The following is a 21,168-nucleotide window of genomic DNA, read 5'->3' as shown; positions in this document are numbered from 1 at the left end:
GTAATTATTAAAATGTGTTCAGAGCCTGGAATGGAATTCAGGAATCAGAAGTCTCAATTTGATGGGTTTTTTTACCCTATATTTTGTAAACATATTACAAAATGTATATTTTACCTCCTGGTGGTGATTGGACTTTGTAGCAGATGACATTGTACTAAGTTCACTTTGTTACAGATGTTTTTGCTGAAGGCAAATACGCAGGGATAAACACTATTCTGTACTACGGAATTTCTGTGTATTTAATAATTTGCTTTTTTAGAAACCTTGAACACATCTGAAAGTACTGTGAAAGACCATTGTATTTTGTAAGCCAAAAGCAGGCTGTATTGCAATCTTCATTTGTCCTTGTTATCAGTATGCGTTCATATGTATCATCATTTCAACATATGTTTAATTGTAGGATCTCTTCACCATTCATGGTGCATGGGAAAAGTCATGCTCCTGGAATTAATCAAAGCTATTTAGTGAATGAAGTTATTGTGTGGAGGATCTTTCTGACATTACCTATGACAGAGGGATGGTATATATTTAGTGAGAGAAGGGATTTTAAGAAGGGAGAATCATCTTTGAATTAAGCTACTTGAATTCTGCCTAGGAAGATCAAATGCTGTCCAAGGACACTGCCTGAGAATTTAACCAGTTCTAATTTAGGTAGTATATAAGTTAACCAATTCTCATCTATTCTAAGCAAGTAAACTTATACAGGACTTTTTATTTACCTAGAAGTATGGGTTTTTTTCAATATTTATTCACCTAGTGTTTTATTTATCAGTACCTCAGCAAGGCTACTCCATTTTCTATCCCAGAGGACTGCTTGCTGCTGGACAGTTCACTTCTTGCTGCAGCTTCTGTTTATATATTACTCATTTTCTGAATGCACATCTTGAAATTGTGTGGTCTGATTTAGAGAAGAGCTGAACTTTACAGCTGCAATTCAAGTGACACTGAGCTGGGCCCAGAAAGATGCGTGGTATTAAAAGCACTGGCAAATCAAGCCACTACACCTCAAATTGCTCCCCAAAATACAGACTTACTTCATTTCTTTACTCTTTTTGTCAATCAATCCATAACCTTCCTTCATAGGCATGTTATGAAGATAAGTTCAATAAAGACTCCAATATTAGGGAGGAACGTGGTAAAATAGCCCATGAATAAATCAATACAACGTGTTTACTGTTAGTATAGTTACAACTGAGTAGATAAGAAATAGATAGCAAGTATCTTGCATCCTGTGCGGTGAATGAGATGAGAAAATGTCTGTATCCCAATACTTCCTGGCTTTTAAAAGTAGGTTTCGCAATCTCACTTCGTCTTTACTTTCTTTCATCAACAGTGTATGATGATGAGTATTCAGTGTGTTACTGCAGAATTATTGTTGTTCTCAAATACTTCTTAGACTTGAGTGATTTTCATAAGGAACAGCAAAGTGCAGTTAGGACCTTAAAGCTTTTTGATGAAACGTGACAGTTAAGTACAGCAATTAAATGTCTGACATATCTTTCAGTGCATACTCAAAAGCATGCTAAGAAATTGTAAGAGGAGGCAATTGTAAGGCAGGAGACATTGATGAGCAGCTCTGCCATTTCTGTTACACAGTAAAGTTATGAAGTGAATTTTCTGCTTACTTAAATTGAAAGCCATGCACTGCAGCGCTGTGTTAGCATTAGAGCCTATTTTGGATAGAGGAGAGTAGGCTAGGAGTCACACAGTGCAGCTGCATGCTCTGTGCAAAGTTACTAAAATCATGGGTTGACTTAGCACAGTTGGTGCAGTGCTCTACTGTCTTTTTCCATCCAGCAGTGATGAGACCAGGATGGAGCCGGTGCATCCCTTTCGGACTAAAATGACAGTGCAAAGAACGTAAAAATACCTCTAGTCAGTGGTGTGGTTAGCTGGAATGGTAGAGAATTGGAACAGGATAGACGGATTAGGAATATGAGATAATTTTACACGCATATCAATGTACACCTGAGTAAGTCTGATAAAGAACAAAAATGGAAATTTCTTAGTCACAAAGAATGCAATTATAGAACGATAGAGAGAGTACTTTAATGAGCTGCTTAATTGTGAGAGGGATAAAGGCAAACAATAAATGGTTATTCTCCAAGCAGCTGAGCCATTTGGGGAAGAATTATGTTTTAAAGAGATTTAAGAGGCAATCAAAAGACATGCAGTAAATAACAAAACACCAGGTGCTGATAATGTTTGTACTGAAATATGAAAATAAAAGGGGGAGAATTACTGAAAGATTCTACAAACACACTTGGTTGGTCTGAAGATCTGAAAACGCTCCCAAGGAAGCAAGGAGACTTACTTGCATTTGATCTTTTAAATTAATCAGTTTCTGGCGGAAAGATATTTTTTATAAAGCTAGAAAAAACCTGTATCAGTGTATCATGAGGTGATCTTCTATTTGTAGTGAAATAATTTTAAATCCTTGTTCAAAAAGAGAAAGTATTTGAATGACACAATGATGACGGTGCCTGTTTGCCTGTCTTCCCTTTGAATTGCCTCGACGCTTGCCCAGCCCTCGGATCTCAAGGGTGTACAACGTGTGTCTCTCGTCTTTCAGCAATACAAGGACTTGCGGGGCTCACCATGTTCAGGAAGGCTAAACCAACTTGATAAGAGCACTAAGCATGTATCTAATATTAGGGTTATGCATACGTGCTTTCCTGGATTGAGGCCTGAGTCTGTGACAAATTTTGAATGAAGAAAACCTCAGGTTCTAGAGTTCATTGAGAAAAAAAAGGTTACTAAAAAACCATCTGGCCAAGGAAGACGTGACTTTATTCTCAGGCGTTTCATATTTTAAAATGTCTGAATAATTTAAAATCTTTAAAAATGCTCCTCTAAAAAAAAACACCAACACAACCAAAACCACAAACCAGGCCGAACGCCCAAAATCCCCAACTCTGAATTATTGCAACTCAGAAGGTGAAATTCCAGCAAAATGATAAGGTATGGAAGATTATTTCAAAGCGTATTGGGTCAAGCTGACTCAAAACAGTTCCAACCATAACCCTTGCAGGTACGTCTATACTTGGTTGTCAACAGCATAGGGCTGGCTCTGTGTAGTATCAGCAGCTAAATGCATTGTGTACAACATAATTGTAGGAACGGTTTCATTAAACTGGAAGAATCAGGGTTCACACTGTAGAACAATGAAAAATATTCTGCGCTATCATGCTTCTGAACTCTCAAATAAAACAATATTTGATTTAAAGGCTAAAGATTGACTGGCAAATAATACTAACACTTTTAATGAAAAAAATCTCTTCCTCTAGGGATGAAGCTCTGGTTGAGAAGAGATGGGGAGCTGCCTACACCAGGCTGAGTAGAAGATGAAAAGGGCAGGCTAGTAGACTTGGAGAAAGAAAGTGGTCTGGGAATAGTAACTTAAGGCAAGAATAACAGTGATGGGCCTTTTTTTGTCTGATGCTGTCTGTGTTTAAGCTGAAGAGTAAAACAGGATCCTGCAAAAATCACTGGGGAAGTTGGTCAGTTTTCTTCCTCCTTATCAGGCTGCATCTTATAACACTTCAGCAGCCTACTTTGTGTCTGTCTTACCCATCGCTGATCTCAAAGAACAGTGCTTTACATGTATTTCCTGGCTGACCAGCTCTATGGCTTTCATTGCTGTGCTTTTTTCCTGCTTAGTTTGCTGTCTGGTTCCATCCTCATAGCTGCAGAGCCTTGCAAAGTATCTCCCCCAAAGTAAACATCAGTCAAAGAAGTATTTTAAGTAGTCCAATATATGAAAAGATATTTAAAAAACAGTCAACACAGGAAAAAGATTACAACTGGTATCCCTTAGTATTAGCAAAAGGCTCATGGGAATTAGTAGTTCATAGATCATTGTATTTGAGCATGTGGTTATAACCATCCATTATTTAAAAATCAAATGAAAGTCTTACATACATACAAATGCACACAGCGGTTAAGCTTGACTGGCAAAACTCATTAATTAGGCATTGATCCTGCTGCCAGAAGTGCAGGGAATATGTTCCTGCCTCTGCATTATGCCTCTATTGAGCTGTTCCTGGCTACCTACAGAGATCAAATTGTAAGAGGGGGCGTTATACTTCACTAATTTAAAACAGGTATCATACACTTACAGAGTAACTAAAACAACACTCCTTTTTTCAATTATTTCTTTATTGTTTTCTCTACTAGTAAAGTTACCATGTTCCATTTACGGTATTAGACTTTCGGTATTTTCATATGCCTATTGAAGATTTTATGAGAACATCCTCTCAACCTTACAACCGTTCTCTACAGAGATAATGATGAATTGATAGCACCTATAAAACTGAACGCTGTGGTTATGCCTGCCAGTATTTTCCTTCCAAGAGAAGATGTTTGGCCAAAGGAAGGCATAAATCCACTAAATTTCTAAAATGAAGGCAGCCAGTTAATAGTAATAAGGAAGGAAAATTTAAAATGCCATCAAGGTTGATTTCCTTCAGATTATTCAGAAAGGAGCACTTGTGTTCAGCAAATCAGTAAAAGGGCCAAACCTGCCATTCTTTGCGTAGTCTAATCTGCCAGGGATGTCACTGGGAGTTTGGAATGTGTACCAGGTAAGTAAGATTGAGTCCCTAAAGAGAATGTAGCTCTTTTTAAATCTCTGTTCCTATCGTATAAATCTATTCGATATGCAAGCCTTTCCCAGATGCTATAAAACCCCAAGACCTTACTAAATTATTCAGGATGAGTCTGATAACACTGAGGTTATGAAACAGTAACATCAGATAAAAATAAATGTTTTTCACTTCAGAGTTTATCTACCTTTCTAATGTAAATTTATGGTTATTAAAGTAGGTTATTTATAGCTGTCTTTTCAAACTGTTACATAATAGTGCTTTTGCCGTGTGCCTTTATACACAGATAGAAATCATATTAATGAGCTATTCACTGAACAACTGAATGAATGCATGAGTGATGAGAATGCACAAGAAAGAGACAAGTAACAAACAAACCAAAATCCCAACCTTTGTTTCTGCTTTAAATACATCAGGGAAATTTAGGAAAGCATAGTAGTCTTAAATCTTGAAAATAATTAATACAATTTATAAATAGGCATGTGAATATGTTTAATGACTTAGTTAATAGTACTACGGAAAGTGAATTATGATCTTTTCAAGGTTACTTGGCTTCAAATTATGGTATGTACACCTCAAAAATGTTAAGTGGGCAATCAAGTACAATAATTCTGAGTCTTTTTAAACATTAACACTGTTCTGAATTGGTTTGTTATTTTCTAGACTTCAAACACCAGTGTGGGACAATTTAGAAAATTCCATCATCTTTTCTATTTTTCCCATTCTCTTCCTGCAGTTGTCTTCTGACCTCACTTACCTCAGCACGGGCAATCATCTAGAGGGCTTCTGTACCTACACAGCAAGGCTGTCAGACTTCCTCTGTTTCTCCAGGTATACTGGCAGTATACAGTGTGCTTTTCAACTGTAAAATTACAATTTTTTATTCAAAATAAATACTATTTTTTTCTCCATTTGAATAGATACATAAGTAGAACAAATTCAGCCCCTTTTGCTGACCTTGCAGAAACCTAATGTAAATTCTGTTATGTTTGTAGTAATTCCTTCCAAAGGAGATTTCACTTACTGCAGTTGAAGGATAGTAGAAAAGCAGGAGGTGCTGCAATACACAGCAGAACGTAACAGATCGTGTACACATTGCACTGAAGCGAACTGATTTCTGGTTTGTCTCCTTAATTCCTTTCAGGGCCACTTTTCCAGGTAGGCCACCTACCAATCAAGTTACCTTGGGGAATGGAATATTCAATATTGAGTAAAGATAGCATTCATGAAGCAAAAAACCTTATCTTCAATATGAATTTGCAACTGCAGATTTGTAACAAAAAAGTTAGATACAGTGTCACTGAGACAAACTCGGTGCAGATGGTGAGGCACTGGACAGAGATTTTAAAGGTCTCTTGTTTCTTAAAAATACTTTCAGAATCTTGGCAAATCAAGGTCTAGTCCCAGCAACACAGACACAGCTTGCATGACTAAAATTGTGCCCAGGCTAGCAAAGTATGGCACAGCAAGCTAAACTCCATGGTCTTTGAAACTGAGGTCTGAATTGTGCTGCTTGTAGCCATCTCTACATGCATACAACTTACTCCTTTTGTGATTTTTGTTTCTGCGTTGACTCTCGCTCATCCTAGTTACACGCAAGCCTTATTTCCACTTTTGCCCTTTCTATCTGGCATCTTACACTGCCACTTTACCACCGGTACAGCGTGCTTCAGAGGTATTTAATTACTGTGTTTTCACAACTCCCCATTACCGCCATTTTGCAGACGTGCAACTAAAACGCATGAAAGAAATCAGAGATCATGCTAGAAATTCCATTCCTATCTTTCAGTATCCCTGTCTGACATACCATGCACCTTCCCAGTCTGCTGTATGTTTGGGTTTCCCAGGTGGCCTATACGATCTGGGTGAAATTTGGAGGCTGACTAGGACTTTCTTCAGACAGGACATTAACATTAGCCCTTGCTGGACACCTGAAAATCTTGCACACAGCCACCATGCGTGCTAAAATCTGTACAGATCTGGGTACAGTAAATCTGACTGTACTATCTGGCCTAATGTTCCTCTGAACAGCAAACATCTAAATCGATACAGTGGATATATGGAGAAGATTTGAGACACACTGAATGCTGCCCTACTCTGACATGACCACTGAATCTTGAGTCTAGCCTGGTTACAATGACCTTCACTTAGGTTTAGGTCCCTAATTTATCCCAAACATTTGAGACTGGATCTTAGTTTCTAAATTTGGCGATCCAGATGGTTAAATGTGAGCCTGTACCTAATGATGCAGATAGCATCCAACAGGACTTAAAAGGCAGAATGCTCCATTTTTTTTTATTTTTTTTTTTTAATTTTAGCAGAATTTTCTCAGCATCACCCATTAGGAACCTGTATCTGCCTGCAGGCTTTTTGTAAAATCTTCTTCTAACCTAAGTAAAGGAATCTGCTTTGACTAGAACCTATATTGAAGACTTTAGTAAAACAAAGCACATTTCCCAAAGAACCCTATGGCTCCCTATCAAAAGGCCTATTAGCTCAGTGATACAGGTTATTAAAATGTTGATAATTTAAATGCATTTTTACACCTGTATACTTTTCGCAAACATTTGTGGTAATAAAATTTGATCTCTCAAAATGTTCATGAATCAAGAAGGTTCATTTCAAGAGCGTGTGAATATTCATTAGTATTTTTTGTATTGTTCTTCTAGCTTTTCTTTGGTACAAAGTTCAAACATCAGGATTTGCACTTGGAAGACACTAATTAGAGTCTTTTAAAGCTGCTGTATAAATTACACACTTTTTTACATGCTGAAGTATAACAGTTTCAGAAATAACTCTCTATTTTCTGCTGTTTATAACACACCTAAATTTTAATACGTTTTTATATTAGTGGCAAAACACTAAGAAACTGCCCTTTTCTCTATGGCTTGGTGATGTCTGTTCCAAATATATTTTTTGCTTCCAGAAATGTCTGCTACAGATACTGTATTAAAGTGTCAGAGAAGCATGAGATATTTTCTGATACCTAGAAAAAACTAAATGACTTTGACAAGGAAGCATGTCCTGCCAACATGATTGTAGCTATAGTAGTCATCAGTTTAGTTCAATTTGTTCATCTTTTACTTTAGGCTTGATTAGCTACAAATTTCATACCTTGTCCTCTTAGGATTAAATACCTAAACAGGTTTTGACATTCCAAGGATATTCTAGCCAAGGCACTTTTAACAATTTCATAGGGGGGAAAAAATGCTTAAGGTACTGCTTGATAGCTCAGTAATTCTGTAAACAGCAAGTGAAACAAGTATACAGAGGTGATATTTCCTCTTTTTTTTAATTGGTTTTGTTTTTTCCTTAAGTAGCCTGTTTTTTCACAACCCCCATAAAAGTCAGTAGAAGTTGCAGGTGCTTGTACTTGCAGAGGTTTGGGTGGTTGGTTTGTTTGTTTTTTCCTTCAGATTAGGGATAAATCACAAGTCATCCTGCTTTTCACTGTCAACACTGTTGTTCTCGTGTAGAGAGTTTAATTCATCAGGCTGTCAGTTTTCAATTCAGTAGGAGGTTAATATTAGTATGTCCCAAGGATCTGTACTGTACTTAGTATTTAATACATTCATTAATTATCCAGAAAGGCAGAAATGAGGGGCAGAACAAAAAAATGAGGTCAGCAGGATTTGCAGATGACAAAATTATTTAGTGTAAGTCTTTGTAAGAGGCGGCTGTTGTGAACTTCATGGAACCAGAACTAGACAAATTGGCAGCATAATGGTTGCTGAAATTCAGACATTAACAAATGCAGGGTAGAGCACATTAGACTGAAAAATCTGAACTGCTTGTACGCATGGCCCTGTTCTAACTTATTGCTAACTGCTAAGGGAAAAAGAGCACCCAGCACAATTAAAAACTTCTCAATGCCCAACAGCGGTCCAAATCTACATAAGGTGGTGTAGTACAACAAATAACATAGAAAAGACCCAAAATACGATGGAAATATATTAGTTTCAGTTTTACTTTAAACTTTACAATAAGCTAAGGTCATTCAATGTCACATGAGATGTGATAGGAGAGGGCTGTGTCTCTAATAATTGCTAAATCCATCTTCAAGTCTATTTTGTTTCTGATGCAAGAAGCTGGAAGCCCATTGTTGTAACACAGGCTGGGTTGTGTAGGAATTCGTGAAGATAGTTTGCCTCCCTTTGCTTTCTCATTATCAAGCTCAGTGCCATTTGGTGATACTCTCTTGAATGTACTTCTGTCGATTTATCACGAGAATATCTGCTCTCTACAAGGTGTCATCAGTCTACTTTTATTCGTTTATGATTACCCTGAGCACATCAACATCAATCTTCCATTTTATTTCTCCTAACTAGCTGGCATCTTGATGACACTGTTTTTTATGTTCTTTATAAATGTTTCCTCTTGGCATTCTGGAGACACATTTGTATTCTCTCCCCCCCCCCCCCCCCCCCCCATTTGCTTTTCTTATTGGTTTTGGCTCCTTTTGAGTAAGTTCTCACTATCTCAGAGCAGTTCTCTGCATAACATGCATACTAATCAGGGGATAAAGAGACAGGAAGATCAACTCCTAAGTTCATTAGCGTGACACGCTCAGGTTAGAGCCAACGTTAGTTACGCTATAAGCAACAGTAATCCTACAAGACTAAATAGTTTTGTTAGATGAACTCTGCTTCAGCATGAAATTGCAATTTTTAACTTTTTCTCCAGTGGAACTACCAAACAGTCCTTTGTAGTTGTGGTGGTAACCCAGAACCGAAACCATAGAATGTGTTTGTCAACAGGCTTTCATGCAATTTTAAAATTTTGGCTCATTTTAGTAACAGTAGACCAACATTGTTCTTACTTCTCTCATGTAAGAGGTTTGCAACAAGTTGTGTGAAACACATGAATAAAATGAGAAGAATCTCTGTATAGATCTACACGTATGATGGCTTATTTTACAGAGTTCTACTTAAAATTTATAAGATTCTTTAAGTGTTTCAGATTAGAAGAGCCCCCAAAAGTGCCATGCTGTTTTATATAACTAGATAGCTGACATAATTTATAGAGGAAAAAAGATTTAAAGCAACTCTGCAGCATGTAGTTTCTCTTCGTGAATTATTCTCCCCGTATTTTTATGCAATAGCGTAAGTTAATTACAAGGATGCCAATTTTTGCTCTGTGTTTATCAAATGAAATTACACAGATTCCCAATCGTATGTCCTATGAAGGCCTAAGTTTTTGGAAATACTTAAGTTGATGAAAAATTAATTTTTCACTTATTAGTTCTCATTTCACAAACAGAATCTTCTTTGTTCATAACTGACTGCTGTAACAGCTTTGAGCCTTTGATTATTACCAATTATTTGAATAAAGATTTGCTATTATTTGAAAGTTTGAGCCTTTTGGCTCTAAGTAATTAATAGGACAGGATGAAGAAAAAAAGGTAGTGAATTATTCACTAACCTTTGGCTTAATTACAATCAAATGACCCTTTCAAATTGAAAAGCACTTGGTGAAAAGCAGAAGGCAAATGAGATCTTTCTGTATAAATAATGAATAGCTCTTATTTCTAAATTGAAACCTCAAATTTAATACAACAAAAAATTCCCTACACTATCTATTCTGTAGCCTTGCCATATGATGCACTTTGTTTTCATGAGTTCAGAACACGTTCCGTTTGACCTTCATGGAGCTTTCTTTCAGATCTGATCTTGCATCTGCTTAGCTTCAGGGACTGTAATTCTATTCCACTAAACAAAAATTACGCTGAAAGCTCCATTAAGACTTTTTTCTTCCAAGTTATGCCTGATTTTCACCTTGCAATGAACTAATCAGATGAGTTATATTGCAGGACTAGGTGCATGTGCAAGTACTATATTTGCAAAAAAAAATTCATTTGCTTCAGAATTGAAATATTAAGCAATATCTCAATCATTTAACTATGCTCTTTTATTAATCCCAGATCTTCTTGTAAAGGACATAATTTAATTATAAACAATTCAGTAGAGCACAAGATGGTCCTTCAGCCCAAAAAACTATCTGTAAAGGATCTAACTATTTTATTGACTTTCCAAATTCTTTAAAAAATTGCATTATTATAATTACAGGTGCTCCATTCCTCAGCAGATTTATGCATGTACTTACCCTTGCACATTTCATGCCCTCTGAATTGTTATATTTAAATTGCATCCTTTGCTATAAATTGATCCAGATTTGTGAGATGAGTGTATCTGAAGTGGATATATGGCCTGGAGTTCACATTTGGTTGCATTTGGCGAATACTATCCAGAATCCTGCTATAGACGCTACACTCCTTTCCACTGGCACTGGGCGGGTGTGGGCAGAGACCAAAGTTCAACTTTGGTGACTTAGAAGGCCAAGCAAGATACCTTTTTAACCACATAAATCTACTTTTCTTTCAGAGGGGACTGTAATGAATTGCCAAGTAGAAAATAGATGTTTTTTAATGTTTTCTCTACTTCAATGAAAAATTTAAAAAAAAGTCTGTCTTTTAACACATTAGAGACAGTCAGAGGCAACACATCATTCCCAAAACAGAGCTTATCTGCCCTGCAAGCCAGGGCTTCTAAGTCAGGCTGCTGACCTGAATTTATACCTGGCTATTGATTGTATCCGATTATGTACTTACATACCTTATGTGTTTGTATTTAGCTGCAGTTCATCATTCACTCTTCATCTGTGTTGCCTTTTTGCCTGATAACAGAGCAAATCCCCAGCACACTAGCTTACATTGGTAATGAGTTAATAGTGTTAATTACATTTTAGCTATGGTATTACAAATGGGTTTTACATACTTGGCTTAGTAATGCAGTTGAAACAAACAGATATATCTGGCGAACTGCTGAAATTTAGCTTTTTGTAAAGTGTAAGGATTTGCTTTTTGATTAATGAACCAACAGCTTATATAGCTGATACTGAAAAACAGAAGGTGCCCTAAGTTTTGTGTTTACTGGAAGTGTCCTTCACCCCTTTTCCTCCTTCCCTTTCTCCCAGCTGTCCCTTGTGTCCTGGTTTATAGAAAGGGCAGACAAATGTGATTGTCTAATAATTAACCAAGAGGGTAAACTGCTCAGTGGTCCAAGGCAGACACCAGGAAGGAGGAACGTTCTCTAGAGAGGTCAAATTAGTGTGTATGTTGCCAAAATTAGAAAGGGATAAACAGTACCTATCCTTGACTGCATCACTGCTAGTCAATCAGCTCTGTTCAAGTGCCCCAGGAGGAGGGAAAGATGAAGCATAGTGAAACCCAAAGCATATTGCACTGCCAGAAGACAGCATCAATCTGTGTAAATGTTACGTGTAGCTGGTTTCAAACCCAGCCGGGATCACTCACAGTCTTTTTCTGGAGCTAGGTATTTACTAGGGAGTTTGTTTCTAGTTATCTGTAACTTGACATTTCTGTCAGCTCACCTCGAGTCCAAAATATGCTATGAGGTTTTGTGGACTTCTCAGTAGGACACTGGCACCATACCAAATGAATGGAGAACTTACAGGAGAATAAAAGTAATCTGTGATGACTGATCTGCCTCTGGCCTTCAGCTGAAACACATTTGAAAATACGGAGAAGGTGCCTCCCCGAAGGCTTAGTATTCTTGAAAATTTAAATGAATGGAACGTACTGGAACTGTTAAGCTGGGCTTATGTGGAAGGTTGCTTCCAATTTGGATTAGTTTGGCGCTGTGGAGAGGGGAATATTGGGTTTTATAAGGAAGGTGATCCATTCAGGGAAAAAAGCCACTATTTATTTTTGCTTTCTTTTTTAACAATTGCCACTGTTGAATCATGCAAATATTCAAATAAACCAGTAATAGCTTGCCAGAAGACAGGCTGTTACAAAACATACAGCCAAGTTCAAATAAAAATGTGCTAAAAAATATTAAAAAATTAAGAGAACACTGAAAATTTAGGAAATACCAGAACAAGATTATTCAGGCAAACTTAATATGCTTCTTTTTTCACATGTAAGGTTTTTGTAATTTTTAATTACCTGTTCAGACAGTGCTGGTATACAGACAGGGCCCTTTCAGAAGCCCTGCTCTGCTCAAGGGCAGAAAGGATGATACATAGCTGTTTTGTTTTCTTCTCATTATTCAAGTTTGTGCCCTGAAGCCTTATCTACTGCACATGATTCAAACCATGCTATGGAGAAGAATAATTAATTTCCTTTTCTGTCACATCTACCCATCCAAGAGCCACCACTAGGGAACAAGCCTCAACATTTCTGCAAGCCAGGAAAGTTGTATTTGTCATAATTATAGCAGCAGTGGTATTAATAATACTAAATACACTGGTGGACGACTGAGCCACAGATGCACAATTCACAAGGAACTACTAATTCAAAATGCCCTGGTTTAGGGGCATACTCAAGCATTTCTGACATTGATAAGTTTAGATTTTACTTTTGTTAATTTTATGTATGAACAAGTCTGCAATGCCAGCTACAGGTATACCTCACACACCCCCTAAACAGCATATTATTAGCAAGCATCTATGGAAAGCTTTGGTCCTACTTGTAAAGGACTCAGTTTCAGAGGCAAGGTTGATACTGCTCTCAGGTGGGGAGAACCCAGAAAGAATAAACTTCATTGCATATTTTGGTTCACCATACTCTGCCATAGCAGTTTTTTACATAGCTGTGAAGTTGCAGACTCCAGAGGGCTCTGCTACGTCCCAGTTGGGAGATTTTGTCTCCCTCCTAGTAGCCCCGTAACCCAAGGATGTATAGATTTTACAGAGATAAATCATTTTAACTGAAGCATTAGGAAAGACAAGGCTGACCCAGCAGAACTTCCTCACCTTGAAGTTAATCCCTGATTGCATAAGAAAAAAATAGTAGTTAAACTTAAGAGAACAGCAAATACTCTCCTGAGTCTCACTGGTTAAAGGACTGAGTAGGAAGAACTGGAAGCCTGCAATACACAGCAGTTCGGGAGCTGGATCGCCTCATGCATTGTTTTGGCTCATCTAGCAGTGAGGGAAATAAGAAAAGTCTCCACCCCCTGATGCTGCTGTAAATCACCACACACCCCAAATCAAGATGATATAAGCTGCAATTAATGCAGCACTAATACAAGAATTGGTGTAATCACAGTAGCTAAATGAGAAGGGTGCTAATTGCTGGTCATTGACATACTTCAACTGATGAGGAGCCTATTAGCCTTAGAAATGAGGGAGGTTTATTACTATCACGTTATGTGATCAGCACGTCTTTGTCAAAATAACTTCCTGTGGAAGAAGAATAAGAAATGAGCTGCTCCTTACACATTTAGAGGAGTTTTGCTGAGATTGCTGAAAAATGTGGTTTTGTTTTGCTCTGATTGTGTTAGTCAGATGGAAGATGGTGAAGGAAACACAAGGGGCTCATCTTTTTCTGAAACTCTCTTCCTCTGAGACATTATGAAGGATCCCTGGCTTCAATACTTTCTAAAAAGCAAGTATTTCTTAAACTGGGATTGCATCAGGGTGCACTACAGGGTGCACTTCATTCCTGTATAGCTTCTGTTATCTTTTTATATATAAATATATGTATGGATCTCTCTTACGGTTCTTCACCAGCGGAATTTTTATTGCAATACAGCTAAGAAAAAGGCTTTTGTTCTATGGAAAATAAACACAGATCACGTCCCAGATGTGGGAGTGTGATGTGGCAATATTTGCCACAACTAATTTTGAGTAGATTCTGGCTGACAGCTGCTCTGGCCACTCACCAGAGCACCCCAGAGTCATGCTGTAGCCACATAGCGCCAATGCAGGCTCTCCTTTGGCACTTTATTTCCTTGCTGGTAGGGTTTATCTTCACTTCATAGACTTCTGGCTTCCTTAAGAGTTTCCTGGGGACAAAGCAGAGCAAGCACTGTCTCAGAGTCCTGTCTACTCCCTCTAATTTCTGTGAGCAGTAAATGCAATTCTGGATCAATAGTAGTTAAGCTTATTAAAAAAAAAAAAAAAGTTGCTTAAAGTGACAGAGAAAAGGATTTAAAAATACCACTGGGAAGTTTCTTAGGGAATTTGATCATGATGAGTTGAAGGAGTGTTCTTCGCCCTTTAAAACTGAACACTGAATATCCCTAGCATCCCGCCATGTATGCCACTCTTCTTTTGAAATGCTTCGTTTAATAGTTTAGTCCTTTCCTTCAGTGACCACAGTTTGGCTGAATGCAGTGGTGCAGGGAATTGCCTTGGAAGCTGCCTGGCCTCATTCAACTGCATTTTACCATGTCTGTCTTCCGGTGTTCTTTACATCATCGTCATTCAGCAACTGAAACGTGTGTGGCAATGCCAGCCGTACCTAGCTGGATTGCACTAGCTGCTTGTTTGCTAAAACAAGTGATTCAGAATGTTGATATTAATTCATGATGCCTAATATAGTTTGAGTGCCAGCTATCTGATAATCCACCTCTAAGTTGTGCCGTGATACTGGAGAACAAATAAAACGTTCACTCTAGTTATGGCAAGACATCCCTATCTAAATGAGTAAACATCTCATGGTGCCGGTGAGGAATTCCATCTGAAGGCCTTTGACTCTGATGGGGAGTTTCTGAATAGTTCTGAGCTTATCAAACCTGCAAGGCCCAGAATAAAGCCAGGTTGTTTAGCAACAGTTCCTATTGTTGTAGTTCCTTTGCTTTTCTTGACTGTGCTCAGGTAAATATTGATAATGAAATTCCTTCAGGATATCTCTTGAGGCACTGTTACGTTGCAATTTATGAATTTAAAACTAATACAGAAGTATGAAAATATTGAAAAGGGACAGTGGATTTGGAAATGTTTCAAGTATGTTTTGTGTCACGCTGATTTTACCCACAAGCCACAGCTCACATCCTTCGCTGAATCCCTGACTTCTCTTGGCACAGCAGAAGTGTTCCTAGTCGTTGCAAACACTAGTTGTGCTGCTGGTGGCAGGAAATTCATGCTCCTGGGTACGCTTTAGGTGCCTGGCTTTAACTGGTAACAAAGTAACAGTCAAATATAACTGCCCTATATATTTAAGCCAGTTCTCTATATTCACGTATCTTTTTAGAGCTGATTCTTTCAAGGGAACTTGAACTTTCATGTGTATTTGTTTTCCAGCATAAGCCTGAATGTCCTTACTTAGTGCACAGTACCTTTTCTAAAGAACGTTGTAATGCTGAGAAATGTGTAATGTGTACATAAAGGACGTATCAATAATTCTGATTAATCTTTTGTCTGCTGGACTGGACATTTTAGTCCCTTCCTAGACTTTATTCCAGTGGGAATTTTCCTGTCTACTTACTGATACCTTTAGAAATACTCTGTAACACTGCATTTCCTTCCCTGCCCCTCCACCCCCAATTTGATTAAGTACCAATACTAACTACTAGGAAATTGTTACAGTTGTTACATTGAAAATTGTAGCAATTGTTACCTTGTTAATGGGAAAGGTGCATGAGGCCATCAGAAACAAAAAGATGTCCTGAAATCTGAGATTTAATCTTTTCCTGGTGGTATAAGGAATAGTGTACTGTTAAACATGTTGCCAATGCTTATTACACTTTTCCCACCAGCTGAGTACCAGATGTCTGGGTGTATTTCTATTGAATGTACTTGGAAATACAGGACTGAAATTTGTGTTTTACTTCGCCACTTTCTTGCGTACTATAAACAGACTAAATATCACTCATATTATCAAAGCACTTAAAAATGAGACCAGAGCAAAAATCAACTAAACGTGCTCAATTGAACATGCTGATTATTAGGTGAAAACATTTTTTGTGTATCTGGTTCTTCTTAGGACCGAATATGATGAAAACTTTACATGTTATGCACAACCCTGTTTATTTTGAAAGATATTAAAGTACTAGACTCAGGTTGTCTTTTAATTGGCAATGAAATTACAAAATTATATACCGTACATACATTTGTAAGTATGCTCTAGGAGGATGGATACAAATTAATTTGGAGACAAATCTGAGGTACCAGAGAATGTGTTATTAACTTAATTGTATTTCTCTCCTGTGCTCTGTTAAGTAGCTACCTGCACCTCTGAAGGGATCTGCAAAGAATCACTTTGAAAAATCGTCTTGCTTCAGAAAGCACCTCATTGTACTAAACATGATTTTCTCCAATTTGATGGTAACTTCCAGATGTTTACAGCGTATGAGAGTAAATCAAGTCTTATGGCTTCCTTCACTGGTCGTTGGCTCAAGGCATTAAGCTGAGTCCCTCTAGTGAATTTGAAAAGGGCATTTAAAGTCTATTTTGGATAAAGCCTTGCTGGGATTTGTATAATCTGAAGTCTGTTGCAATAGCCTACATCTCTCATTTTGAAAATCGCATGACACTGACGGCACAAAGTGGTGGTTAGTGGTATCATGCTCTATTGTTTTAAAAACTGAGGATTTCAGTTCGATGCAATTCAGCGAGGGAGAAGGACTTAGGCTAATAAGAGTGAAGATAAGACTGTGAGGAGAATAATGATATCTTTAAGGAATATTCAGGCCTTGCATTTCCAGCTGCTCTGAGCAACAGCAAGGGAAGAAAACTGTATCAGTTTCTGAGCTATAAAAAGCACAGACCTTTTTCTGCTCTGCTGGATTACAGGAATCAATAATTTCACATTTTCTACCCACCATAGAAGTAAATGCCTGATCTCACTCATGTCACCGCATGGCAGATCAAAGCCCTCAGGATCAAAGAGATTAACGTAGCACAGGTTCTCAAAATATTATTTTCGGATTGAGAAGCACTAATTAAAATTTCTGTAGAAGATCATGTAATGAGTTAGTAGTAAAAATCTTTACAGGAGAAGCCCATCACAATGTAAATAAAAAATCTGATTTCTTTATCTTCCTTTAAAAGTGTTTCATGCCTGATTTTATCTGTAGCACGTTTGTTCGTGTTAGCCTGTTTCAAAAGCCTCAACTCAAACTGGTTTGACATCAAACTGTTTGTGACGTGGCTTTTATTTCAGTCCTGTGGGTGTCTCGCCCTTTAAGGAAGGATATGTTGCATCCCACAACTGAAACAAAATGAGCTGCTTTGCACACTGCTTTCTCTGCACAGGGGACAGGCTGTCGTGACAGGAGACGGGGGTGAGACCTTGGAGGCTCTGCCCAGAGGAGGAGGATAGTTGCACGTGTCGGGCCTGATCAAACCTACTGGGAATGTTCCAACTTTTGCATTATTCCAGCTCCAGGCAGCAAATGGCATGTTTCTAGGAGGTTAAAATAATACTGTAAGTTGCAGTAATTCTTAATTTGGCATCATACAGCTTCGCCTGTGAGGCAAGCGATCCAAAGGTTACCTCACTGATACAGATTATGGATGACTGGATCCATAGTCCCAATTTTCATTCTATCATGAATTTGCCACCACTGACTTTTGTTTCTAACTTCACTGTTTCTTGATGTGGAAAAACCCTTATCATATTTCACCATTCATCACGTTTAAGTAGTTTCACCATCATGGAACATCAGAACTAGGAAGTAATTTTCTGTTCTGTGGGAGGTTGAGAAGGTGATGAAGGGCTTTTGCCAAATTCCGTCATTTTACTAAAGAATGAATGTACAATGAATAAATTGAACAGATTTTTTAATAAACTGGCACAATTACTAGCAGGCCTGACCGGCAAGTCTCTTTCATATGGGATATTAGTCAGGCTCCTTTTTCTGTTTGCTAAAAGTTGGGTTTGCTGGCAATTCGGACTCTGGGACCCTCCTTCAAATGGATCCGCACAAGTGCATCCCTGAACTTTAAAGAGACCAGTCACACGAACGGCCTGAAAAGAGTTGCCCAGAAGGACAGGGCCAGTATCTGAACCAGCGTCAACCTGGAGCCTCACTATAAACAACTATTTCTCTGTGAAAGGAAGTCTGTCCTCCCTGAGGTGCTTTGTGTGATTTTGAACATGAGATGAATGATCTCCTGGATGACAAAGAGCATGTTAAACAGGCCAAACCTTGAGAGTTAATAGGTTGCTGGTTATTTATTGTAACAATGATATACCTGTGCTTTCCAGTACGCAGCAATTAAACTCCCTTACCACAGGACCCCAGCATTATCCATAGTATTGTCAAAACCATTCAGGTTGCACTTTGTCTCAACAGAAGCAAAATGGTATAAGGAGAAAACATTTCCTTTGTCTTGGGAAAGTAGAGCTATCAGTTGAGGAACAATATCGGTACACTGCATGGTCTGGGTTACAATTCATCTGTTTTCTCACTTTGATGGTGTATTTGGGGCCTAATTTTGAAGGTTTCAGAGAAATTTAGAGAGGGCTGGATTCTGTACAGTCTGTAACTTTTTTCTGCTTGTCATGAGTACAGGCTTTTATTCTAAGAGACTTAGGTCATCTTCTCTTATTTGCTGCTGACTTATGCTTGTTGCCCTGCTTTCCTAATTTGTAAAGAGGCAATGAGAAGTCAGCAGAAGTTCTAAAGGAAATATCTTTCCTCCAAAAGTATGGATTCAGCTATTTCAGTACATTTTATGGATGTATATTAATTTAAAAATGTATTATATGTTCGGGTTTGATTTTTTTTTAAATCAAATATTTCATTTATACTTATTTAAAATGCTATTTCGGGACAGACTGGCTTTTTCAAAAACTTTCACTTTGTTTTAAATATTGCAATGTTGCAAAAAATAATGAGAACCCCAAATTTTCTTCAAAAAAGTTTTTTTCAAAGTGACTACTGAACCAAAAGTGTCATTATTTCCTCAGCTCTGTTTCTTCTACCATGCTGTAAGGTTTCCAAATCCATTTGCCTTGAAAAGTCTGCTGGCGGAAAACTGGAGCTCGGAGAATGTCCAAAATCCAGCACGAGTCATTCTCCTTTGTGCATCTTGGGCCTAATTCAGGAGGAAGTAATTACCTCCCTGCCCAAAAAGGTAAGACTGAACAATAATGTTATGCCCCATATGGTTTGTTTAAAAACTGTTTGAAACTCATTGTGGTTCTGAGAGTAACTGTAAATGCTTCCGCCATAGGGCTGTACCTCCTCGGGTGTGAGCGCTGCCCACCTGCAGCCGGCTTGGAGGGCGCTCGGTGTCCGCAGCCGCAGTTCCTTGGAACGTCAAGAACAACACTCACAGAATGCCTGGACGGTAAATACGTACTATAAACAAAGTTTTCTAATTTATAGTATCTTAAATAGCGTGTCCTACACTGAAATAGGTTCGTGTCTTGATCGTATTTCTTTTCCTGCTGGAGACAAGACGACCGGTACCCCAGCAGGAGTGAGCAGGCACTAGTGTAAATCTGCGCAGTGCTTCCTTAGGGTGCCCCCGAGAGAGCGCGTCTCTGCCCCGGATGCAGAAAGGAAAAGGCATCACTGGGGGGCTGGTGGGGGAATCAGCCTGCGGGGAAGGGTCCAACTCACTGTGGCACAAGAGGAGGAAAACAAAAGCAAGAGACCTCACGGCTACCCGGAACAGAGGAGCAGATATTTTCGTTTTGTTTTTGGGGGTGAAAAAATGAATGACTTAGGAAAGTTTCAATTTGGAGACGTGGGTGGCATAGTTTAAATGCCAATGATTAAATGGGAAAGAGCATCCGAAACCCAGTTCACAACATCCAACAAACAGGGAAACTAGTCTGCAAGTTTATTTTTAATTTCAGTTTAAAAGTTAATTTAAATGAAAATGAAATAACACATTATATTTTTATCTAGTTAACCAAACAACACTCAAACTCCAATGAAGCACCAAGCATTAAGTAGTCGGTAACGAGGAATAAAAGGTAGATCTGCTGAACTAATACTGAGACGAGTGCACAAAGGGCCAGAACAAAAAGAAATGTTAATTAAAAGATAATGTCAAAGGGATAGAATGTTTTCTTGGGATAACAGTCTCCTGCTGCTAAATAAATACCAAGGTGAAGTCCAGGCATCCATCAAAACTGAATGCCACGCCAAAGCCAGCATATTTTAAGAAGAAAGACATTTAGCTGGAACTTTCATAAAAAGACAATATTCCTTGTGAGAAAAGAGGGCTTCTGCACAGTTCCCCTTGGTTTGACAGATATTGATGCACCGTTTTTCATGATGGTATTACCGATTGAGCTGTACAACTGCCTAAGAAATGCTTTTTGTGTGTATTCAAGCAGGATTAGTAAAGTACACTTAGAAATTGGCTTTTGACTTGAAACTAGCTTATTTTTCTGGTGTGTCTGAATTTAGGGACAGTGTTCCTGGGGTGAATCTTGACCTGACAAAACCAGTGGGAGTTCTGCTGCCGAGTTGGATAATATCACTATTTCACCTTTGCTGCTGCTGACCTGCTATGTCTCTTCACCTCTTGGCAGGCTGATAATTTTATTTCCTAACGAGAATCATATTTTCCTATCCAAAGCTGCTGTTTGTGTGGAGTCGCCCTGCTGACCTGCTATGTCTCTTCACCTCCTGGCAGGCTGATAATTTTATTTTCTAACGAGAATCATATTTTCCTAGCCAAAGCTGCTGTTTGTGTGGAGTCGCATTGCGGCCCTTGGTGTAAAACCGCGGCAGCTGGTAGGCAAACCTGCGTATGGGGGTTGCGTTTTTCGACCTCCCCCCACGCTAGGCCGGCCGGGACCTCCCGCTGCCCCTCCCGCGGAGCGCACGGCGCCGGGTCCCGCCCGCGCCCG

At 38.5% G+C, this 21,168-nt stretch overlaps 1 protein-coding gene across 1 annotated transcript in view; it reads right to left on the bottom strand.

Moving 5' to 3' along the window:
* NUP210 (nucleoporin 210kDa) overlaps positions 1-14,322 on the bottom strand; it is an 81,186-nt gene extending 66,864 nt beyond the window's left edge. Inside the window, exon 1 of the mRNA XM_009889950.1 lies at positions 14,291-14,322. Within this exon, the coding sequence (XP_009888252.1) occupies positions 14,291-14,322 (32 nt within the window). The remainder of the gene's footprint in view (positions 1-14,290) is intronic.
* Positions 14,323-21,168: the final 6,846 nt, after the last annotated feature.

This window comes from Charadrius vociferus, unplaced genomic scaffold, assembly GCF_000708025.1.
Source record: "Charadrius vociferus isolate BGI_N301 unplaced genomic scaffold, ASM70802v2 scaffold67, whole genome shotgun sequence".
NCBI classification, from domain to species: Eukaryota; Metazoa; Chordata; class Aves; order Charadriiformes; family Charadriidae; genus Charadrius; species Charadrius vociferus.
This window is presented reverse-complemented; position numbering and strand designations above follow the sequence as displayed.